Source organism: Pipistrellus kuhlii, unplaced genomic scaffold (assembly GCF_014108245.1).
Source record: "Pipistrellus kuhlii isolate mPipKuh1 unplaced genomic scaffold, mPipKuh1.p scaffold_m20_p_3, whole genome shotgun sequence".
Classification (NCBI taxonomy): domain Eukaryota; kingdom Metazoa; phylum Chordata; class Mammalia; order Chiroptera; family Vespertilionidae; genus Pipistrellus; species Pipistrellus kuhlii.
In genome coordinates, this window is record NW_023425529.1 from 6,803,401 (window position 1) to 6,825,619 (window position 22,219).

Sequence of the window (22,219 nt, forward strand, 5' to 3'; positions counted from 1 at the left end):
AGGGGCGTTTGTGTTCAAGTGCCACTTTCCAGCCCTGCGTCCGGAGCTTAGCATGTTCTGGGCACCGTGAATGAGGCCGGCTGACGCTTTGTATCAAATGTAAAGTGGCCTCTTTTCACACGGCTGGCACTGGAAGCTGATGACCACTCGGGCAGGATCCAGAGCTCTCCGGGAGCTTGGCAGGGCTGAGCACAGGCCCTGAATCGCAGCTCTGTGGGCAGCAGGGACAATGCCGCCTGCACGGAGTTGTCGCCACGGAGCGGGATTCTCAAGGCTGGAGGGGATGAAGATCCGTTAGGGGCCAGCGAGCTGCCTCTGCCACCTGCCACTCCGTCCTGGAGCCAGCTCTCAAGTGCAAAGATGATGGCTTCCTCATTCCTCCGGGACATGGAGATTGGGTACCGAAGTATCAGCATGTCCAGGACAAGCTCGCGGTTTACAGGAACAACAGGAGAGAACACTGAGACAAGGGCTGTCCTTGAAAATCTGACATTCAAACCAAAGGAATAGGGGTCACTTTTTTAGATGTATGAAGCAGAAATTTTATTTCCAAGCTCTTAAAGTGTCCCACATTAAATCATAGGCCTGTCATTAAGATGCTTGCAGCAGAAATAATTCTTTTAGTTTGTATTATTTTCACATTTTTTAAAAACCATTTGCAATGTTCTATAGGTCACATTTTAAACAATTTAAGAGGTATAAAGTATGCCAGAAACCGGTTTGGCTCAGTGGACAGAGTGTCGGCCTGCAGACTGAAAGGTCCCGGGTTCGATTCCGGTCAAGGACATGTACCTTGGTTGCGGGCACATCCCCTGTGGGGGGTGTGCAAGAGGCAGCTGATCGATGACTCTCTCTCATTGATGTTTCTAACTCTCTATCCCTCTCTCTTCCTCTCTGTAAAAATAAATAAATAAAATATATATTAAAAAAAAGGGAAAAAAGAGGTATAAAGTAATGAAGTATTTTGAAAAAGTATAACCACAATGCTATAGAGTAGAGGAAATTTAAGAAGATAATGATCAAATCCTTTTTACATACCAGAGGGGGCAGTCTAATACACAACTGAGCATTCATGTTTCCAACCAAGTCTGCTAAGAAACAGCTTCCATGTTTAGTGTTAAAAATAAAACAATGTTCTCATTTATAGAAACAACATTATCTGATTAGTAAAGCCTGTTCCCCAGTTCTGTACTTGCTTGTCTTTTTAAAAAATATATTTTATTGATTTTTTACAGAGAGGAAGGGAGAGGGATAGAGAGTTAGAAACATCAATGAGAGAGAAACATTGATTAGCTGCCTCATGCACACCCCCTTTTGGGGATGTGCCTGTAACCAAGGTACATGCCCTTGACCGGAATTGAACCTGGGACCCTTCAGTCCGCAGGCCGATGCTCTATCCACTGAGCCAAACCGGTTAGGGTCTTGTTTGTCTTTTTATTGATTTTAGAGAAGAAGGGAGAGAAACATTGATTTGTTGTTTCACTCCTTTATGCATTCATTGACTCATATGTGGCCAGAGAGTGAACTCACAGCTTTTGTGCATTAGGATGATGCTCTAACCATCTGAGTACTCAGCCAGGGCTGTACTTGCTTGTCTTCATTTAGAAATTCATGAGAAAAGAACAAATTTTGTTATAGTATGAAAATCTTAGGAACAACAAATGACGAATGTTCACTTTTTTAAATCCTCACCCAAGGATATGTTTATTGATTTTAGAGAAAGGGAGAGGACGAGAGAGAGAGAGAGAGAGAGAGAGAGAGAGAGAGAGAGAGAGAGAGAGAGAGGGAGGGAGAGAGAAAGGGGTGGGGGAGAGAAATATTGGTTGTTGGCTTGTCACCTGGCCAGGAGCACCAATATTCACTTTTAAAAAAATGTTTTTCTTCCTAAAATGTAAACATCCAGTAAATAAAATATTCATGATATTCCAGGTATAGAAACACCAATAATCACATATGAAAGAGATGTGTTTTTACTATATGTGGTGATAAGGTTGTTGTTTGTCTTAAGCATTTCACCAAAACCATAAAAACATCCAGGTCATTTACTATTTAAAAGTTTATCCCTTTACCAAGTTTTCTCATTTGAATTGACTCATCAATTTCTGTAGAATTTTGGCTCTAGGACCAGGCCACAGAAAAGTCTAAAATACCTAAAGGTCACCTGGCTTCAGAAGTGTTTTCTTGCGCCGTGGAGATAGTCATTCGTCACTGTGCTTGGAAGTGGTCCTCAGCGAACTTCCCCACAGTCTTCAGGGTAAAGCTTAAGACCTGGGCTCTGGGAAGGGGCTGGAATTTGGACCAGCAGGGCACCCTTACAGGCATTCTGCATGCCACACTGTTGCAGTTCTGCAGCTGCCTGAGATCTGATCCTCTCCAAACCACCTCCAGTTTGTTGGCTATTTGGATATTTTCTTTTGTGAAGGGCTTATGAAAATCCCCCGCCTATTTTTATAAGAAATATGTATCTTAATTTTTCTAATTTTATAAAGATATATGTTCCTGTGACACTTTGCTAAATAGGTCTCTCATAGGACCTTAAAGGGCCCCAGAAGCTTAATCTTCGTTGAATTCAAGGTAAGCTCACCTCTGTCAGGTATCAACTACACCTCCACCTCCTCCAGGAAGCCCTCTCTGAATGCTCTTAATGAACCCATTGTCACCTCTCATTTCACTGAACGCATGGCATTGTATTTGTGGGTTCACTTCTCTGTGTCCTCTTGCCAGTTCCCTGAAGTCAAGGGCCTTTGCCTTCCCAAAGCCTAACACTGTACTGTGGCCTGGGAATTCATTGAAAATTCATTTATAGGATGAACAAAGCCCTGGCCTAATTACAAGCTACTATTACTATTACAAACATTAATCAGAACTGATTTTTATTTTGCCTTCAAGGACCTTTCAGGGGACACGCACGAGGTACACATAAAAATGTACTTTAAAATAGCTTATTAGAAACTATTATGTATCCAACCTGAGTTGCTTTTTCAAAAAACGATTTTATTTTGAGGCAATTATAATTTCCCATGTAGTTGTTAGAAATAAAACGTCTTACATAATTATAATCCAATATCACAATCAGGAAACCTATACTGATACAATTCACTGAACTTCTACAGATCTCACTCGAATGTTTCAGTCCCAGGCAATTTCATCAGTGTCTGGGCGGAGCCCCGAGAGGGGATGCCTGCTCACGCCCGCGCCTCACAGGCCCCGCCCTCTCACTCCGTCCCCGCCCTCTCACTCCGGCCCCGCCCCTCCAGTTCTCAGCCACCCGGAAGCTCCTCACTAGGCCACGCCCACCAGCAGTGGCGGATTTTTGGAAAGCGGAGACCCGGTCGTAAGGAAGCCTATGAGCCCCGTCGTCCGAGGGCGGTATCCTGTCCTCCTGCCCCTGCTGTCCTTCGGGTCCTTTCGCAAGGGAGCCGGCCGTGGGGCTGGCTGTCGCCTCTCACTGGCCGGGATGGGAACTCCGCTCTGCAGGCCTGAACTCGGGGAGCCGCCTGGGGTCCGAGGGTTCGTTCGTGGGACCTCCCGCTCTTCCCAGACTACACGCACCCAGCCGGGGCTTTCCGCGGCCCCCAGGTGGCCGAGGGGGCCTGGCCCGGGGCGCGGGTGGCGGGAGAGTCCGCCCGGGGCAGCGTGGCCGAGCCGCCCGGCTTTAGCTTGGGCACGGGCTCCGCGGAGGGATCCTGCCGAGGGTGCCCACGGCTCAACCCGGGCTGGCTGAGGGGGCGGGGCCTGCGGCCAGTGGGCGGGGCTTGCGATGGGCGGGTGAGGCTCACGTGGAGTGGGCGGGGCCTGGGGCAGGGCGTGTGAGCCCCAGGGAAATGTTGAGCCAAACTCTGATACAGTTTCTGCTCCCTGGTCCTGAGAATTCCGTGGTGAGCAAAATGCTGACAGCCAGGGCGGGAGACGGACCGTAAACACATACTCCCAGTATATAATCATGTAGTTGTAAGTTGTGAGAGTGTCGTGAAAGGAAAATACAGGGGACTCTGCGGGCCTCCCGGGGAGACATCCCTCCGGAAGCTTCCTAGTCAGAAACAGACCGAGTCCTGGCTCCACCACTTGCGAGCTGGGTGCCCTGAGCGAGATGGGTGGTCAAGCTGGGCCACGAACTCTTGGGTCAAAAATAGGCTTAACCCAGCCTTGTGCAAACTGGCCCTGCAGGGCTTCTAAAGGGCAGCCCGGAAAGGCGGGGCCCTGGGCAGCTTCTTGGAATTAAGGACTTATGTATTCACACACCTCCTTCTCTGCCCCCTCCGGTGTGGCCTGAGCCTTTGTGTTGCCCCAAATTCATGTTGAAATTCTAATGCCCACCATGATTGTATCCTGAGGTAGGGCATTTGGGAGGTGAGTGGGCCATGAGGGCAGCACCCGCCCAGCCTGTCGTCTTTTGTTTCAGCAGCCTGAGCTGACTGAGACACCCTCCTTGCAGGAACTTCTCCGACCTTGTCCAGAACCTAAATTGGATGAAATCCTGGGTTGGTGATCCCACAGCGCCCTGTTCTTCATTACAAAGTACACATTGTGCCGCCTTTCTTAGCGGCTCTGGGCTTCGTGAATCATGGATTGTGTTTCAATCATCTCTCTTTTATTTTTTCCTATTTATTGAATTTATTGGGGTAACACTGGTTAGCAAACGTATACAGGTGTACAAATCCACAACACATTGTCTGTACATTGTACTGTGTGTGCGCCACCCCAACCAAGTCCAGTCTCCATCCATCACCATTTATCACCCCGATACTCTGCTCCACTCCCCTAAATCCTCTCCGCTTGGCAATCACCACGTTGTTGTCCATGTCTATGATTTTTCCTCCTCGTTTTTCTGCTCAATCCCTTCACCCCAGTCCTCTCCACCTCCCCAGCTGTCGGCCTGAGTGGAGGTTTCTGTTCCTTGCAAACTCATGGCTAAAACTTGCTTTAAAGTTGGTGCCCACTGCCCGGCCGATGTGGCTCAGTGGTTGAGTGTCAACCTAAGCGCCAGGACGTCCTGGTTGGATTCCAGGTCAGGGCACATGCCCAGGTTGCAGGCTCGATCGCCAGTGTGGGGCATGCAGGAGGCAGACGATCCATGACCCTCTCTCATCATTGATGTTTCTATTTCTCTCCCTCTCCCTTCCTCTCTGAAATATGTATAATTTTTAAAAAGCTGCTGCCCAGGGAGTGCGGGCACAGAAAACCCAGCTCTCCCTGCGGAGGCTCCGTGGTCTCCGAGAAGGAGAGCGGTCTGTCCGCTCACCCGGCCAGTGGCCTCGGAGCCGCGTTGGTGGCTTGTAAGGAGGAGCCGGCCGCTCCTGGAGGTGAATCCCGCCTCCTCGTTCACCTCCAGAACCTCTGGTTTCACCCGTGCAATGTGGGGGCCCAGCACCCAGCTTGCCCCCCAGGGTGTTGGTGAGATTCAAATGAGATGAGGGAAGGAGAGCGGAGGGGTGCAGTGTGGCCGCCGTGAGAGCTGGTCAGGGCCGGGCCGGGCTCCATCAGGGCCCCGGGCGGCACCACGTGTTCTCTCTGCCTTAAAGGGCACCGCCTCACCCTGAGGGGTCAGCGGAGGCCTTTCTGTCTTTTCCCCAAACGGGGCTGTGGCCCCAGGCGGCAGTGTGTCTGGGTTTCCGGGGTGTTCTCTCCCCAGACCGCCCACCCCCCACCTGCTGGGCTCCCTCCGCGGGGCTTCGGCTCCGCCGGGCCTGGCCTGAGGGCACGTTGGCCGGGCTGTGGCTTTGTGGTGGCTCGGGCCGCACACCGCTCTCCCAGGGCCGCTTTGGCTCTTCCTCTCGGGAGCTGCCTAGCTGCAGAGAAAGAAAGGCCTTTGGAACCCGCCTCTTTTCAGCCCTTATTGAATTCCACCTCCGTTCCTCCCCCTTTCCAAATAGGAACATCATTTATCTTGGACTGGGCGTTGCGGGGGTCTTTCAGAGCTTTCTCTCTCCCAGCTGCGTGTGTTGACAGGCAGGCAGTCTGCTGCTTGCCTCCCCGCCGCCAGGCCGTAAAGTGTCCGCAGCTGTGCCCTCCGTGCCCTCCCCTTTCTGTGCCGCACGGGACGAGCTGAAACGCCGCACAGCCATTAGCGCCGACAAAAAGGGACAGTTTTAAAACGTGTCTTCCTTTCACGGGAGAAGCTGACGGCACCAAAGAAAGCGCGTCATTTTATTGTGAGTGCTTTTTAAATATGGGTCACTTGGCCATCATCAGCCCCAAAGGACCGAGAAGTTCAAAGCTGCAGTCACACAGATATCCGCCCCCCCCCCCCCCCCCCCGTCTGTTAAATTATAATAATTGACACCCAGGAAAACAGGGAGGGGCATCTCCTACCCTGCTCCCCCCCCTCCAGGCCCCCTCCCTCCTCTCCAGAGGGCCAGGCAGGATGGTGGCCTGGGGGCCGGCAGGTCTTCCTTCTGCTTCTGCCTCAGAAGCACTGAGACGGGAGTCTGGGGGATGTTCTCAGGCCGGTGGAGAGGAAACGGGCCCTGGCTGCCTGCGGCGAGGGCTGCCCGCAGGCTCCCTGTGTGCCCAGGGCTGGGCTGACCAGCTGGGGGGGGGGGGGTGCCGAGGGCGGCAGGGGTGAGTGCAGTGGGGAGTGGTGCCCTCTCTGCCATCCTAAAGGTGGGAGGTAGACGTGCTGATGGTGAGGGTGCTGAGGAGAGCAGAGAATGAAACACGTGTTCAGGGTGAAGTTGGCCCAAAGATACAGCGCCCCCTCCTGCCCGCCTCCTCTGGTCATCAGAACCTGGCTGTGCTCTGGGAGGGAGCAGGGGAGGACTGAGCTCTCGCGTCCTGGTTCTGCCAAGTTCTAGCTTGGAAACACCCCCTTGGAGGGCCGGGGCCTGCCTGTGACCTGAGGGGGATGCTGGGAAAATCCCCACCGCGGCGCTGCTGGGAGCTGCAGATGGGCAGCCCCCCATGGCCCGTGGAAGTGTCTGAGGAATCGGAAGCAGGAAGTGGAGCCAGGACAGGGTATCCGGGCCACACGGGTGGCCAGACCGTTTGCGGAGATATTAAAACGGAAATGGTATGAAGGGGTGCTCCGAAAGGCCCCGGAGACAAGAGGCAAAAAGCAGAGGCATCGGGGTCAGGCTGCTCCCTCTGAGGGCGGGGGGCAGGGCGGAGGACCTGCCCTCTGTGCCGGAGCCCAGCTGGGCTGCCAACACGGTGGCCTAACCCTTAGGCCTCCTTTGCCCACTTGCCAACCAGGAAGAACAACAGTGGCTGTGAGGACTGGAGTGAAGCCCTTAGTGTCACAGTTATTACATTTAATTAGTCTGCGGACTCCGAGGACTTGGAGGTGAGAAGGGAGGCTGGTTGACAGGGGCTTTCCTTCCCTCCCCCTTCCTTCCGCCTTCCTGCCTGCCTGCTCGCCAGGCACCTGGGAGAGAGCAAGGGCTCAGCACAGGCTTCTTCAGAATCGGCTGTAACTCAGCTCGGTGGACAGTGTGGGGACGCAGGGGTGGCTTTGGGACGTTCCTGGTCTGCCAGTCCCAGTTCTGCCTGGGTTACCTCATCTTCCTGAGTCTGTGCTCCCGGCAGGGAACAGGTGTCAGAATCCTCACGTTTCCATGTGAGTGCCAACTGAGACAGCCAGCGTGGAACTCACACCCCGCTCCTGTGCTGAGCTGTGTGTGGTCCCGGAGACCCACAGTGGGCAGTGGCATAGGCACAGCGAGGCTGAGGAGAAGGGAGCCAGCCTTCTGAGCAAACATACAGGAGGGCCTCTGGGACCCATGCGGAAAGTGGTCCAGGGGAGAGGGGTAAGACAGGCACTTGCCACTCTGTCCTGAGTTTCCCCTTCAGGCGATTCCTGCTGTTACCACTTTGCTTGATGAGGATGGAAAAAAGCTGTGAAATTGCTCTTTCTAATAAACCAGAGGCCCGATGCATGAAATTCCTGCCAGTGTAATTAGCATATTTCGCTCTGATTAGAATAGATGTGCATATTCCGCCCTCGTCCCATTTTTTGCACAGGGTTTGCTCCCCAAACCCTTGGGATTTCCTGAGTGGCCCAAGTGCTGGAGGTCTTTTGTTTTGTTCCTGAGGTGACTTTGGAAAGCACTCAGGGAAGGGGGCTGGCTGCTGGGAGACCACCAGGTGATCAGAGGGTGGGAACTTCGAGTCCCACCCCTGACCGCCAGGGTGGAGGGCCAGGTTGAATCAATCGCCAGCTCTGCTTGTGCTGTGAAGTGGATGCAGAACCCCAAAGGACAGTTCAGAGAGCTTCCGGCGGGGAGCACTTCCTGTGGAGGCGCTGGGGTCGGCGCCTGAGCTCTGGCCAGCCCACACCCTGCCCTGTGCCTGCACCTGGCTGTTCCTGACTGTGCCCTTTCCTAACAAGTGAGTAAATGCAGTGTTTTCTTAGTTCTGCTTTCCACCTCCTGCCACTGGTCCAGTCCGCCTGCTTCCCCCAGGGCAGTGGTTGGCAAACTCATTAGCCAACAGAGCCAAATATCAACAGTACAACGGTTGAAATTGCTTTTGAGAGCCAAATTTTTTAAACTTCTTCTAACGCCACTTCAAAACAGACTCGCCCAGGCCGTGGTATTTTGTGGAAGAGCCACACTCAAGGGGCCAAAGAGCCACACGTGGCTCGGGAGCCGCAGTCTGCCAACCACGGCCCCAGCTGTACTAACGCAGCAGCCTCCTACCTGGGCTCCTCTGTCTCTTCCGTTCGCTCTCCGCGCTGCGGCCAGAGGGGTCTTTCTGGTCGTGTCCTTGCCTGGCCTGACGTGCTGTCACTGCGTCATCATAAGACACAGGAGCCCTTGTTTCAGTCACGCTCAACCGCTTGGGTTCTGTAAACACGTCAGGACCCTGTGCCCTGTCCCAGCTTGGAGGGGGTGGGGGTGAGGAGGAGCTTGGTTGGTTGCGGTGTTGTCCATGCATCAAAAAGGCTGCAGGTTTGATTCGAAGTCAGGGCACATATTAGCGGCAATGATCAACGTTTCTCTCCTACATTGAAGTTTCTCAAATCAATAAAAACAAACAACCTTAAACCCTATAGTCTCAGGTGAAGATTAAAAAAAATAAAGAAAGAACCCTGGCCCTCAGCTTTTGTTTGAGCCAGCTCTGGCAGCGGGCTCTCTCCCACGTGGCAAGCCCATACTCAGCGCAGGTGTCACTTATGAAACCTTGTTTTTTTTGTGTGTGTTTTTTTTTTTTGTTTGTTTGTTTTTTACATAGAGGAAGGGAGTTGGATAGAGAGCTAGAAACATAGGCCAGCTGCCTCCTGCACACCCCCTACCGGGGATGTGCCTGCAACCAATGTACATGCCCTTGACCGGAATCGAACCTGGGACCTTTCAGTCCGCAGACCGACGCTCTATCCACTGAGCCAAACCGGTTTTGGCGAAACCTTGTTCTTGAAGCCCCCGCCCTGGCGTCCGCTGCAGGTTGTGCTGTGAAAGGGTTCGGTATGGACTCCCCCCATGGGCACTCTGGGGACGGGGACTTCCAGTCATGTTTGTGTCTCCAAACATCTCGAGCAGTGCCTGGTGCATAGAGTTCCTGGGGTTCAGTGTGCTTATGCGTGTGGGCCTCTCTGAGGTGGGATTCTCGGTATTGCTGAGTGATGGAAATGGGGGATAGGGGTGGGACATGGGTTGTAATTATTTCCCCAATCCTGTTTTTCCCATTTCCATCTTGTCTGAACACTTTTCTCCCGAGTAAATGAAGACTTCATTACACCTTTCTCTGATTGCAACACATAACATAGTATTTTAAACAGGTTTGAGTTCAAATTTTGCTACTTACCGGCTATGTGCCTTGCACATAATACTTAACCTTGTTATGCCTTTGTTTTCTCATCTGAAAAGTGTGAGTCATTACAAAGATAAAATTAGAAAGTGCACGGAGAGTGCTCAGTACTGTGCCTGACCCGGGACTCAGTGGCACAGCCGTGCAGAAGAGGCAGCCGGCCCTGCGGCCTGGATGCAGCTGGAGCCTTGGCCCAGGGTCTGCGCTGAGCTGTAGCGAAAAGGGAACACCCATCCGACTGCAGGAGCCGGAGGAGAGTCTGCTTCTCCCTCCGGGGCAGCCTTCCCCACCAGGTTCCTCTGAAGCAGAGCGCAGCGGGCTGGGCCACTCTTTCCCTCCCTGGTGCTCCGTGACCAACACCATTCTGGAGCTCAGGGAAGGGACCCACTGCCTACAGTGCAGGGCCTGGGACTCTGAGGCTGAGCCCCCTCCCTCTGAGAAGGCTGCTCTGCTGCTGCTTGAAAACTCTGTGCCGGCTCAGCTTAGTACATCCAAGCCACACCCCCTAAGTCCTCCCCGGAGGCCTCTCCCTTTCCCTGAATCTTAAATCCTCTCCCTCCTGCGCCCCATGTCTGCTCCTAGAGCAGCACTCACGGGTCCCACCTCGGATGGTGCTCGCCACGTACCCGCCTGTTCTGATCTGTGTCCCTTTGCTGTTCTTGGAAGGGTAGCCTGCCTCTCGCCATCCTCATGCACCCCCTCCACTTGGGAATTACAGTGAAGCAAGTTACTGCCCACGACCACCGAGCACCAACATGACGGACACCTCGTCTGCTTTTTCACGTGCAGACTTTGTAAAGACACCTGCACCTCCCGCTGTGGTATTTCTAAGTGCCTCTCCTTGACCAAAACCCCCTAACTGTCGTGATCTGGGCTCCCGAGGCTCCTGCAGGCCAGGGCCCTATTGCAAAGCCGCCCGCTCTTCCTGGTGCTACTGCTATTCCCGTCTCCGGCCCCAGGGAGAGAGCAGGACCTCTCTTTTCTGGGGGAGGGGTTATGTCGATGTCTTCGGTCAGTAAGGAAAAATAACACGGGTAGGCAATTAGCAGTTCTTACCACAGTTCATATAACGGAATATCATATAGCCATTCATTTTTGAAGAATATTTATTGACATGGGAAAATGCTCACAATGTTAAAGAAGCAGGATACAAATCTGTAAATACAGCATGATCCCAATCTTGTAGTAAAATAAATTATATATGCATAGAAAAAACACAGGACAGAAATACACTAAAACATTAACAGTGATTTATCTCAGGGTGGTGGGACTCGGGGTGAATTTTTTTTTTAAATTATTTCCGGCATTTTTCAAACTTTGCACAATGAACATATATTACTTTTTACAACGGGGGCAGGGAGGAAGTCGATACAGGTGACAACCAGTGCTGGGAGGTGGCAAGACTGACTGGAACTCGGGAGATACTTGGTACTTGTACTTGTCAGCCAGCATCATTACTTATTAAGGGATAACGTCTGTCCTGCCCACCCCCCGGGACCCCTGGGCACGTAAAAGGGTCTCAAGTGTCTGTTGATTGTTATTCCAAAGCAGTAGCTCAAGTGCCTTATTTTAGGACACATTCCTCCATGTGGTGTCAAAGGTCAGGAGGGATGCGGCCGGGGGCCGTGTGTTGTGTGTTCTGCCACCCCCACCGCAGGCCAGCGTGCAGGCAGGGGTCTGAAAGCCTGCAGCCCTACTCCGGCCTCAGGACTCCAGGTCCTTGCTGGCGAAGCATCGAGCCAGCTGCCCCCTCACTTCAATCACCTCTTCACATAGAAAGTTCTTGACTCTGGTTCTGCTGAAATAGTTATTGCTTAAAATGGCCTGAGAATTACCCCTCTCCCAGCATTCCAGAGTCATAGGAGGCACAACGTGGACCCAGGTGGGCAGTGTGTTACAGGGGAAGGAGCAGGGTTAGGGGTCGGGCCCGGGGAGCTGGGTGACAGGCTCTTTGGAGATGATCTCTAGTATGAGATGGATGTGATGAGGTTACATGACGCAACATAGAAAACCCTTGTGGTGAGCACACAACAGGTGTCGGTTCTCTGTCCACGTGCAGGATGTGGTCACTGTCAACCTCGCCCCCCGCAAGTTCTTTCCTCACAACTAAGACTCAGTGCCCAGTGCAGGGGGCTGAGAGGCAGGACTCGGTGCCCAGTGCGGGGGGCTGAGAGGCAGGACTCAGTGCCCAGTGCGGGGGGCTGAGCGGCAGCGCAGCTCAGGTGAGGCTGCTCAGACCCACCGCACAAGGTCTTTGTTAGGGAGACCCACACGCATGCCACAGCGATCAGGTTGTGGAAATTATAAAAATATTTCAAAATGCATTTGTACATGAAATAACAAAAATACTTAAATTCTTCTAAGCTTTTTTCACTTAATCTAAAAGTATGAATTGCCACATTTCATTTAACTGTTGTTAAAACTAGTCACCAAGATCATCTACACCCGACTGCTTTGGATGACAATCCTAAAATGCAATGTATTCCCCCTAGATTTTTTATCGAGTGTTCTGGATTTTTTTTTTTTTTTTTTTAAAGAAACGGGCTCATTCTTGAGAATCAGTCTATGGGCCAGATTGTGATACGTGTCATTCGGGAAACAGACTCTCCCAGATTTGTGAAACCTTGAGGAGCTTTCTCACTCTACCCGCTTCCTGCCCGGCTGCCGGCCTTCCCTGCCTTCCGTCTAGCACTCCTGTGCAACTTCTCTGTGGCCTAAAAGCCAGATAACTAAACGTTTTAGAAATGTATGCACATTTTAGTAGAGATTCTTGAGGCTCTCTCTGATGAGCAAACTGCAGGAAGTTTTTGACCTCTCTCTTGGTGGCTCATAGGCATTGAAAAACTCAATTCCTGTTTTGTTTTGCCAGAGAAGTGGTTTCTGGATCTGACATTTTCACTCACACCCAGGTGCCTGTCCGTAAGGAGGCTATTTTAAGTGAGATGTACAAGTACTTTAAAAAAGCATGAGCTGGGAAATAGTTTACCCCGTGTATCTGTAAAGAAACACACACAGATGGCTAAATTGAATCAACCCCAATGTTTTATTTAAAGTTTTAAAAGGCAGTGGTTAAGCACATTTTCTATGTGTGTATATATGTATGTATACAAACATACATACATATATAAAAGGAAACCAACCCCTTTTCAACTTTAGCCACTGATTAACCAGGCTCACCGATTCATTTTCTACTTCTTTATATGACCAATTTTTAAAGTAAAAATAGCCTTGATCAGTTTAACAGTAACTATTTGTGTTTCTTTTTTCTTTTTCTTTTTTTTAATAAATAAGGTTACTGATAAACTGATCATATGATAGAAAGGTAGAACACACACACACAGCCCCCACTTAAAACATGTGACGTATGAATGACCTATATGTACAAAAGGGTGCTCTGACCCCCCGCCCCAGCAGAGGCCACAGAGAGTCCCAGGGCTCAGGGGTCCCCATTCCCTCTGCTGGGACACGTGTTCCCGGCACCCCGAGGTAACCTCAGAATGCATGCTCCCCATGCAACGATGCAGATGGGGCTCAGTTCTCTGGGATAGTGTTCAGGTACGTGAGGGAATAAATAGGCATTGGAGCTGCCTCCGAACTTAACCGTCATTTTACAGGGAGAAATGCATTCTGAAGTTCTAGGTAAGTGACATACAAACTTTCAGTGCAGTCAGTTTGCAAGTCCGGGGCTGTGTGTGTGTGCGCGCGCGTTTCTATATTTTATACAAAACTGAAATGAAGAATGGAGCTAGGTTTATGGAGCAGCTGCTTGGCTTCCATGTAGTCAGTCCTGATCTAACAAGCCACTTGCCTCAGCCCTTACTTAGCAGTTCTTTCGGATTCCCGCGCCTCTGTCTGCCGGAGAGATCCAGGAGGGCAGCTCACACGATGAGAGGAAGGATGCAGCTAAATCTTCTGCTAAGAATCTTGGCAAATGACCTGCCAGATTCCGCCAGGGCTGGGTGACAGCGAAGTCCTTCGGTTCCGTCCTGACGAAATGGCGTTCTGCTGCTGCCAGCCCCTGCCACTCCATCTAACTGCAGCTCTGCATGAATGCCTCAGGAGCGCAAAAACACAGGATCGCCTCTTACGGATGCTGGATTCTCAAGGAGTAAACCAGTTAATGTGTTTCTAGCCAAAGCAAGGGCATAAATGTTTGAGAGAAAAGATTCCCCTGGAGCTACAGAGAAAAGACGCTGATAAAAGCAAGACTGGATTGAGCAGGTGATGGCTTTAGTCCGTGTCTGAGCTGGTCTCCTCGATGATGGAGTACTGGCTGAGGGCTTCCTCCAAAGGCGTTATTGTCCCATCAGGCTTTAGTCCCATTGGCTTAAGCAGCTCCTCTCTGGAGAAAGAGAAAAGAGAGAAAAAAAAGTATTCACCAGCATCACTCACACTCCCCTCCCTCCCGCCCAGGCCACCGCCTTTTAAAAAGGAAAGTCTTTAAAAAACAAAGTATTTTTCCTCCAGTTCTCTGTCGTTTGTACCAGGAAAGATGAAAGGGGCACGGAGAGAAAAAGCAGGAGATAAAAGGCTTCATTCACACAGGCCAAACCCACTAAGCCAATTAGAGGTATGAAAAGTCAAGGTCTAAATGGCTCAGGCCAAGGAGCGGGTCCTTCTGTCTTCAGTAATTCACTTTTTTTTTCTTTTGTGGATTTGTTTTGTTTTAGCGAAGCTGAAGCTGTCGCAGAGGGTCAGGCACCCGGTTACAGGGCTGATTTGACGTGTGGACTTCGCCACGGAATAAGGCGTCAGGTCTGATTTTGCCTCTCCGATCTCTAGTGATACATGGGTACTCGATTCATTTAGAATCAGTTGGCCTTCCCTAACTTTCTCCCTCCCTTTTCTTTCCTCCTCTTTCTCCTTTTGTGAAACACCACTGCTTTTGTTTGTAGCAGTTTAATTACGGTTCTGACAGCCATTTTAATCTCCTCAAAGCTCCCCAACTGCCCCTTTCCAGCTAATCCAATTACATCTACTCCACAAGGTACAGCCTCATCTAGAGATGATTAATTATTGATTAAGCCAATCAAAAAGCATTAGGAAAGATTTATTTAATCTTTCCAGGGGTTCCTATTTTATTACATGGAGATCACGGCAAATGGACCTGTTGCGTTCTGACTGGCCGGAGGTCAGCAGTGCTGTAGGGGAGGCCAGAATGGGCACATGAGCTGCTGAAACCTGCTTGTTATGGAAGCTGGTATCGCCCCCTGAAAACTTATCTGCAACCAAGAACCCACGTGGCAGCGGCGGTAATGCTGGTGGGACTTGGAGTGAAGGCAAATAATAAACCTCCCTGGCCGCCTCCTCGCTGTCGTCCCCACTGGGGAGCGCCCAGCCACACGCCAGGGACGTGCTAAGCCCAGTGAGACCTCCTGGGCGTGAGAGCAGCTCAGTGGCTACTGGTAAGCCAACAGCAGCCTGGTCAGTTTGAAGAATCAGTAATGTGGACAGCTGACAGGTTAAGCTGAGGCGCCTGAATATTTATTATAAAACAGGAAACATGTTTTCCTGATCCAAGCAATGGGGTCAGAATCACAGAACCTGACACTGAAGGGGCCTTAGAGATCATTTAGTCCAACCCCTCCTTTCAGAAGAGACGGAGTGACTTACCCAAGGCCCCACATCTAGTGGCCACGTTAGACCTGGGACATAGGGGCCCCGATCCGGCCGTGCGCGCTGCGGCACACACAACGGGGCGACCTGCTCTGCCTGCCCTGGGAGCACCCTCCTCCGGCTGCTCAGTGTCTGCTCACCACTGTGTGCCAGGAACTACGTCACATGCGGGAGACAGGGAGACAGCTCAGCTGCCCCCTCGAGCAGGTGAAACATATACATGAAAAGTGACTCGTACGTAACGGGGTAAGCGCTGTAAGAGAACCACGGACCAAGGACTGTGGCAGCTCCTGAGGAGCACTGCCTACACTGCCCACACTGCCAGGGGAGCGGGGACGGCACGCCAGGGCGGCGTGTGCCGGCAGCAGGGACAGGAGGCGTGCAAAGGGCTCAGTATGGTCCCATTTACTTGTGTGACTTTGCAGAGCTTTGCTGTCTCTGAAGCTGTGGAAGGCTGTGTTTGGGGAGTGGCGAGGGTCTGAATGAGTGTAAGGAGGCAAGGCTGCGAGGGGAGCTTGGGACCTAGTCCTCAGGTGCCCTAAATGCCCAGGCAGGCCGCCTCGGGGGAGCTGTCTCTGGTGGCTGTGTGTGTACAGCGGGCACACTGGTAGGGGCACTGGCAGAGACCAGTCATTAGGATGGCCCTACCACCATGTGAGAGAGGACACAGGAAGCTGGACTATGGCTGTGATGTGGGAAGTCAAGGCTACGTCTCTGAGGTAGACCTGGGATCCCCTGGGAGGGCAGGCTGGCTGGTGAACAGAGTCCCCGTGCTTCCCATTCACTGACCACGTGACAGCCCCATCATGCCCACAGCAAGGACACAGCAGAGGGAGCGGGTCTGCTGGGGAGATGCTGGCATCTTCAGGACGTGAAGAGCGTGCGGTCCTTGCACGACAACCGGGTGGAAGTGTTTAGTGGAGAGCTCGAAATGATCTGCTTCCACTAAAACTTCCCTCCAGCACTGAGGCACACTGTGCACATCTTATAAACTAATAACTGATACAGAAGGAAAAGGGGGGCACTGCTGGGAATGAAACATTAAGGTATAAGAAAGCTCAGAGGTCTGAGGAGTTGGTGGACTTGAGGGTATAGTAAGGAGGGAGGGTAGAGGAGTGGGTAGGTGGAAGTAGATGAGATGGGAAAAATTCTACCAAGATAGGAATTGCTGGTGGACAGACATCACCCCTCACGCTTCTGCGTGCCCTTGATGGTGCTGGGCTGGCTACTACCTGTACAGGGAGCAGCTTTCTTGGTCAAACCTGGGAGGAGTATGTTCAGATCAAGGCCCTTAGTTTCATCCTTACTCCTTAACCCAACTTTACAATGGAAATAATTAAGAACAACTCAGTAGTTTTATGGCCAGTAATTCATCTACAGAATAAAAAGCCCATATGTTAATACCCACTGGTGGTCCATTCTTCCCAAGCACTTATTTTCTGGGCCCTCTGTCTCCACCTCCACTACCGTGGGAGCTCCGAGGGTATGAGTATTTTCTTTCCCACATGGCTCCATGTGATGCTTGGAATTTACACTTCTTTGGGAGAAGTGTCCGTGGTCACTGGCCACGTAATCATGTATTCATGCAAATGAATTAAGGCAGCAACGTGATAGAGGAGCAAAAACTATCTGGAGCCAGGAGGTCTGTGTAAAGTCCCAACTCTTCCACTTACCAGTTGAGTGATGATGGGCAAGTCTCTGAGCCTGTTTCCCTGTCTGTGGGATGGGAACAATGATGATGCTAGCTCTAACTACTTCCTAGAGAAGATGTGAGTACCCTGTTTCCCCGAAAATAAGACAGTGTCTTATATTAATTTTTTCTCCCCAAAGTTGCGCTAGGTCTTATTTTCAGGGGATGTCTTATCTTTTATGCGCTAGGTCTTATTTTCGGAGGATGTCTTATTTTCGGGGAAACACGGTAGTAGCATTAACATTAATAGTGGTAGGAGTAGAGTAGTAACTACAGTTCAAATGAAAGACTTCCATGAACGGTAAAGGAGTCCTAAATATTCGTGTTACTGTGGTATAATGAAAGGCACATATAGGCTTAAAGTAAGACAGCCCAAGGTTCTAATCCTGAATCCACTGCTCACTAGCAGTATGACCTTGAACTCTCTGAAATTCCACTTCCTTGCCTGTAGAATTGGGATAGGAATACCCACCTCACTTAATTGTCATGAGGGCAAAAGGTCATTATACACCTAAAGTGCAAGGTGCAATGGCTGGACTGTCATGGAACCCACAATGGCATTTCCTGTCACTTGCTTACGGAAAGTCATTAGGGCAGTCGGGGAATTAAGTGGGAGAAGAATATGCAGAAGCAAATAAAAGACATGGTCCCTGTCCTCAAGAAGCTTTCAGCCAGCTCAGAAGAGAACACACACGCACATTAAACAGTAGTAAGAGAATTACAGAACAGCAGGTCCACAACCTGAGAGATTAACAGGCAGAGCCCTTTCCCTCGCCTGGTGCTTGACTCACGACTCACCCTATTGCAACTCAAATCTGCTCAAAGGACAAAGAGAGAGGGTCCCTTACAGATAGGTATGTGACTGCTTTTCCTTATAGCTCCACGTTGCAAAGCTCCATCTTAACGTTTCTAACAGTCTTCCTCTCTGTCATACAACTAACAGCCCACAAATAGCAAAATGAAGTCTTTTGATCTAGGGACTCACTCCTAAAAGGTCTGATACCTGACCTGGTTATAATAGACTGTTTCATTTTATCAGCTCCGTTGTATCTAGATCAGCCAGATATGAACAGAGAATGGGAGGCATTAATGAATACCACAGACATGTTGCTCCACCAATCATATGTTCACGTGGGAGGGACACAGGAGACAGGGAGGCTGGTCACAGACTCCTTGCAGGCGACAGATGCAGGGCCGGACGGTAATGGCGGTGATGAATATGGATCATGGGGAGGAAGGCATCCCAGAAGCAGAAGAGTTAGTCAAGCAAAGGCACAGAAACAAGAGTTAGTTGTGTGCAGGGATTGGCAAACAGGCTGGGTTGGCTGAGGTAAATTTTTAAAAAAGCTCAAAACAGATACAGGGTATGAAAGAGAATCTCAAAGGAGACTATGAAATCCTAGGCTGACAAGTCTGGATTACAGTACAGAGGTATTTTTGTCTTCTATTTCAAGGGCCTTACATTTAAAACATTCTCCTTACAAAGCTTGAAAGCTGTGGTACAGTATCACTGACATATAAGAAAAATTGCATGCTTTCATTTTCATACCCGTGTCTAGCACAGCGCCGGCAGATCCAGACCCTCAGTAAGCATGTCTGAGCTAACCTTAGCTGCAGCTGCTATCACCTTGCACTGGCACAGAAAGGAAAGGTTCTCTGGGCCTCCCGAGTAAACCACAACCAAGAGGAAAGCTGCATCTCTGGGTAAAGTCACTTTCATCATCAGATCCACAGAGCCAGGAGAGGCATTATGGGTATTCTATAGGAAATTCCTCCCAGGGCTCTCTCTAGTAGACTGTGAGCAATCCTAGGGCAGAGTCCATGTCTTCCCTGGCTGTGGTCTGCATACCTAGCATAGGACGGAGCACACAGCAGGTGCTCAATGCTTACTGAAAGAATACATGGGTCATAGCATCAGTGGAGAATGACAGAGAACCATCTGTCAGGAATCATTCTCATTATTTCAGGTGTAATTAATTAATTTCCCTGATGAGGCAGAAGTCAGGCCCTTTGCACTGTACAGCCTGGAGCTCCCAACCACTAAATGGTGTAGGCTCAGCTTCTACCACATGGAGCACCAGGTCTAGATTCGAATCGCAGATCTCCCACTACCTTGCTGGGTGACCTTGGGCAAGTCATCTCCTCCTCTGGGCTTGAGTCTCCTCATCTATAAAATGAAGGGTTGGACAAGATGATCCTCCAGATTCTATGCTAAGTGTCTAAATATTAGGCTACTAAATAAAATTTTGATCTATTTTAAAAAAACTGCTAAGTTTTTAAGACACTAAAACACAATACTGCTATATAGTCTAAGCCTAAGAGTTAAACACAGCATCCTACCTAGTTGTCACTGACATACACCGACACCAGAAATCCTTTCTGCAAAACTATCAGCGGATGATTAGAATGATTACAAAGTAAGTCAAAGCAGTGGCAACAGTTACAGGGAAAGACCTAAACTCAATCATGGCCCTCAATAAACAGGCTACTTCATGAAGAATCATTGGTCCTAAATGATGAAGGCCCCACCTAAGGGTGTCAGATACATGAACATCGTGGTTAAACAGAATACTGTATATTGAAATGTGCATCAGGATTAAGATAGTCACATAGCAACAACTCCTTCATACTTACCTTCAATGCTATACACAGGCCTTAACACAAGTTAAGACTGCCCTCGTTATCATCAAAAAGTACAGTGATGTCTACTGGATAAAGAGCCCAGTCTAGGCACTGTGACAGAATCATGGCGGGCTTCTCATCTGATCAGGCATCTGGCCAGGGAAGAGATAAGCCTCCAAGAATGTTCAACTGGAACGAAACATCATTTAGAAATTTGATCTTACTAAACGATAAGGAACCATAATCTATAAGGGTTTGGCCAGGCACGAGGACACAGATAAAGCACGTCCACGAAAGGAAACCCTACTTTGCCCCAGCCTAACCCTTGGGATGCTCATGGAAACAAAAAAATGCTTTCTTAAAGAGCGAGGGGTGGGAGATTATGGAACTTACACCATATTTAAAACTGTCTGGTATCTTTCTCTTTCTTCAGATATACTTTAACATATATCCGCTCTATTTCCCTGTAAGAGTGGTCCTCTGGGATGCCTGGGCTTATATAAACTTCTCAGAACATGAGAGAAGATTCCACTTTTTAGGGCTTCTGGGTCCTATGTAACTCTTTCCCCCAGAAACGACAGTGCAATATTGGGGATCAGATGCTAATATACCCAACCGCACATTATAGAAGAGGCCAGATGTGTATAAAACACCTTACTTGACCTGGAAGCAAGAGAATACTCTTGCCCACAGCACATGTTTTTGTGCAATACAAACAAAGCATTCAATTCAAGTGTACTTGTTGAAAAACAGGACATAATTAAGCAGTTGGTAAAATGCATTCTTGTTTCCCACTTGCAGATCTCCCGAGTCCCTTCGAATTTACCTATACGAGTTTCAGCTTCCCGCTTGCCACTTAGCTTGATAACGACTCAAAAATCATTCCCTTGTTTTCAAGGGCTCTTCTTTCTTGTCTGCTCTGGGTACTACAGGGCAGTATTGACACATGGAATTAATGACAGGGTCTGTAATGAAATAACAGTCATGCAAACACCGGTCTGCTCTTTTGATAAAACAGCATGTTAGAGACCTATTCACCTCCCTCTAATTGAGTACTGCATAATAGTTTCTCTCCTTTTATGTAACATATTTTGTTCTATGATTAGAAAGGAAGAAAAGGGGTTCGGGAACCTATGAGGCATAGCTTCCTTCAATCATTCTCTGATTAATTCTCTGTTTTTAATGAGGTGGCTGTTGTTTAGGCAGGTTCTGTTACATACTTGCTTTGTTGACTTATGTACAATGTCTAACAAAACCCAGGATGGGATAATTGGGAACCATTTCTTTGGCCCAGGGATTCCTGCTCTTAATGCAAGGTTGGCTTGGTAAAAAGAACCCTGACATTTTAAATTAGCCATTTCATATTTAATTCCTTTTCACATTTGAGAGATAGGTTGAGAAACTAGTATATAAATAAAACCCTTTAATTAACACAGAGCTTTTCCCAAAATGCCCTGCAAGAATGGAGCCAGTGATGGCCTGGAGAAAGCAGCTCTGTAATCTTTGTGACATTTCCATGTCTGAGTGCATCTTGTTTCAAGATTTCAGCATCACTGCAATAGCCACTAATTCACTGAAATACAATGGATTTCCCAGTAACTTGGAATATTCTTATAAGTGACTTTAACCTTTTTCCCTCACAGAAATAACATTACAGCCTCTGGCCCTGGTTCACATGTTCGGTTCCATACTGTAGAAGTGTCCTTTGGACGCTGATCCTTCATCTCTCCTTCCATTTTTCATCTAACGCCTCCCAGGGCTGCCTGGTTATACTGGTTTTTCACTAAGCCACTAACCCAGGAGGTAGGAGGTGTGTGGAGGCTTTTCCACAGCAAATTCTAGGTTGCATCTTTCAAAAAACGATTCTGAGGCCCTTCAGCCCTCACTCTCATACTTTGGGAATGGGTACAATTGGGAAGGTTAAACATATAGCATAAAAATATCACTCCCAAGACAAATAGATATGGCATATTGTTCATACCACATCCTTCCATTTTGTGAAGGCAATTGGGAGTTGTCTAAACAGTCTCAAAGGGAAGCCTTTTAAAAGTTAAGTTTGTTTAATGTGATCATACTAAGTATAAGAATGTTAGAATACCTAAAATCATTTTCTTTTCAAAACTGAGACCATAAAAAAAAAAAAAGACACCTTATATTACTATGGAATCACAGCAATTTTACAGGTTTCCTCTATATAAAACTTAGTTTTTTTTATTTTGTTTGTTTTTTTTAAAGCATAGGCTACTTATTTAGCTCCTAATCTGCTATTGGAAAAGAGCTCAAATCAATTATGGGATGAAAGAATAGGAATATATGCCATCCAAACCTAAAAGATCTTCTCAGGAAAATATGCTTACTATCTATCTTTATGCTTTGTGCTTGTTTAACATTTAGAATGTTTTATTAAAAATAACCAGACAGACAAATTTTTGAGAGGTGTTGGTAATTTTCAAGATAACATGATCTGGAGTCTGAAGACTAGGAATTGAGTCCGGCTATGTCATTATCCAGATGCCAGGCCCTGGGTCAGTCATATAAACACTGGTC

The 22,219-nt window shown here is 49.1% G+C and overlaps 1 protein-coding gene across 8 annotated transcripts in view; it reads right to left on the bottom strand.

Moving 5' to 3' along the window:
- Positions 1–12,278: 12,278 nt before the first annotated feature.
- RIC8B (RIC8 guanine nucleotide exchange factor B) overlaps positions 12,279–22,219 on the bottom strand; it is a 98,608-nt gene continuing 88,667 nt past the window's right edge. For 4 of the 8 annotated variants that reach the window (XR_004991351.2, XM_045587555.1, XM_036457733.2 and 1 more), the window contains one exon: positions 12,279–14,086. Coding sequence is in view for 3 of the 8 variants with exons in the window: in XM_045587555.1 (XP_045443511.1) it covers positions 13,975–14,086 (112 nt within the window). In the remaining 5 variants the exon portion in view is untranslated. Of the gene's footprint in view, positions 14,087–19,684; positions 19,862–20,498; positions 20,638–22,219 lie in introns of all 8 variants that reach the window. The other 4 variants (XR_004991348.2, XR_004991346.2, XR_004991352.2 and 1 more) reach the window with 3 other exon arrangements.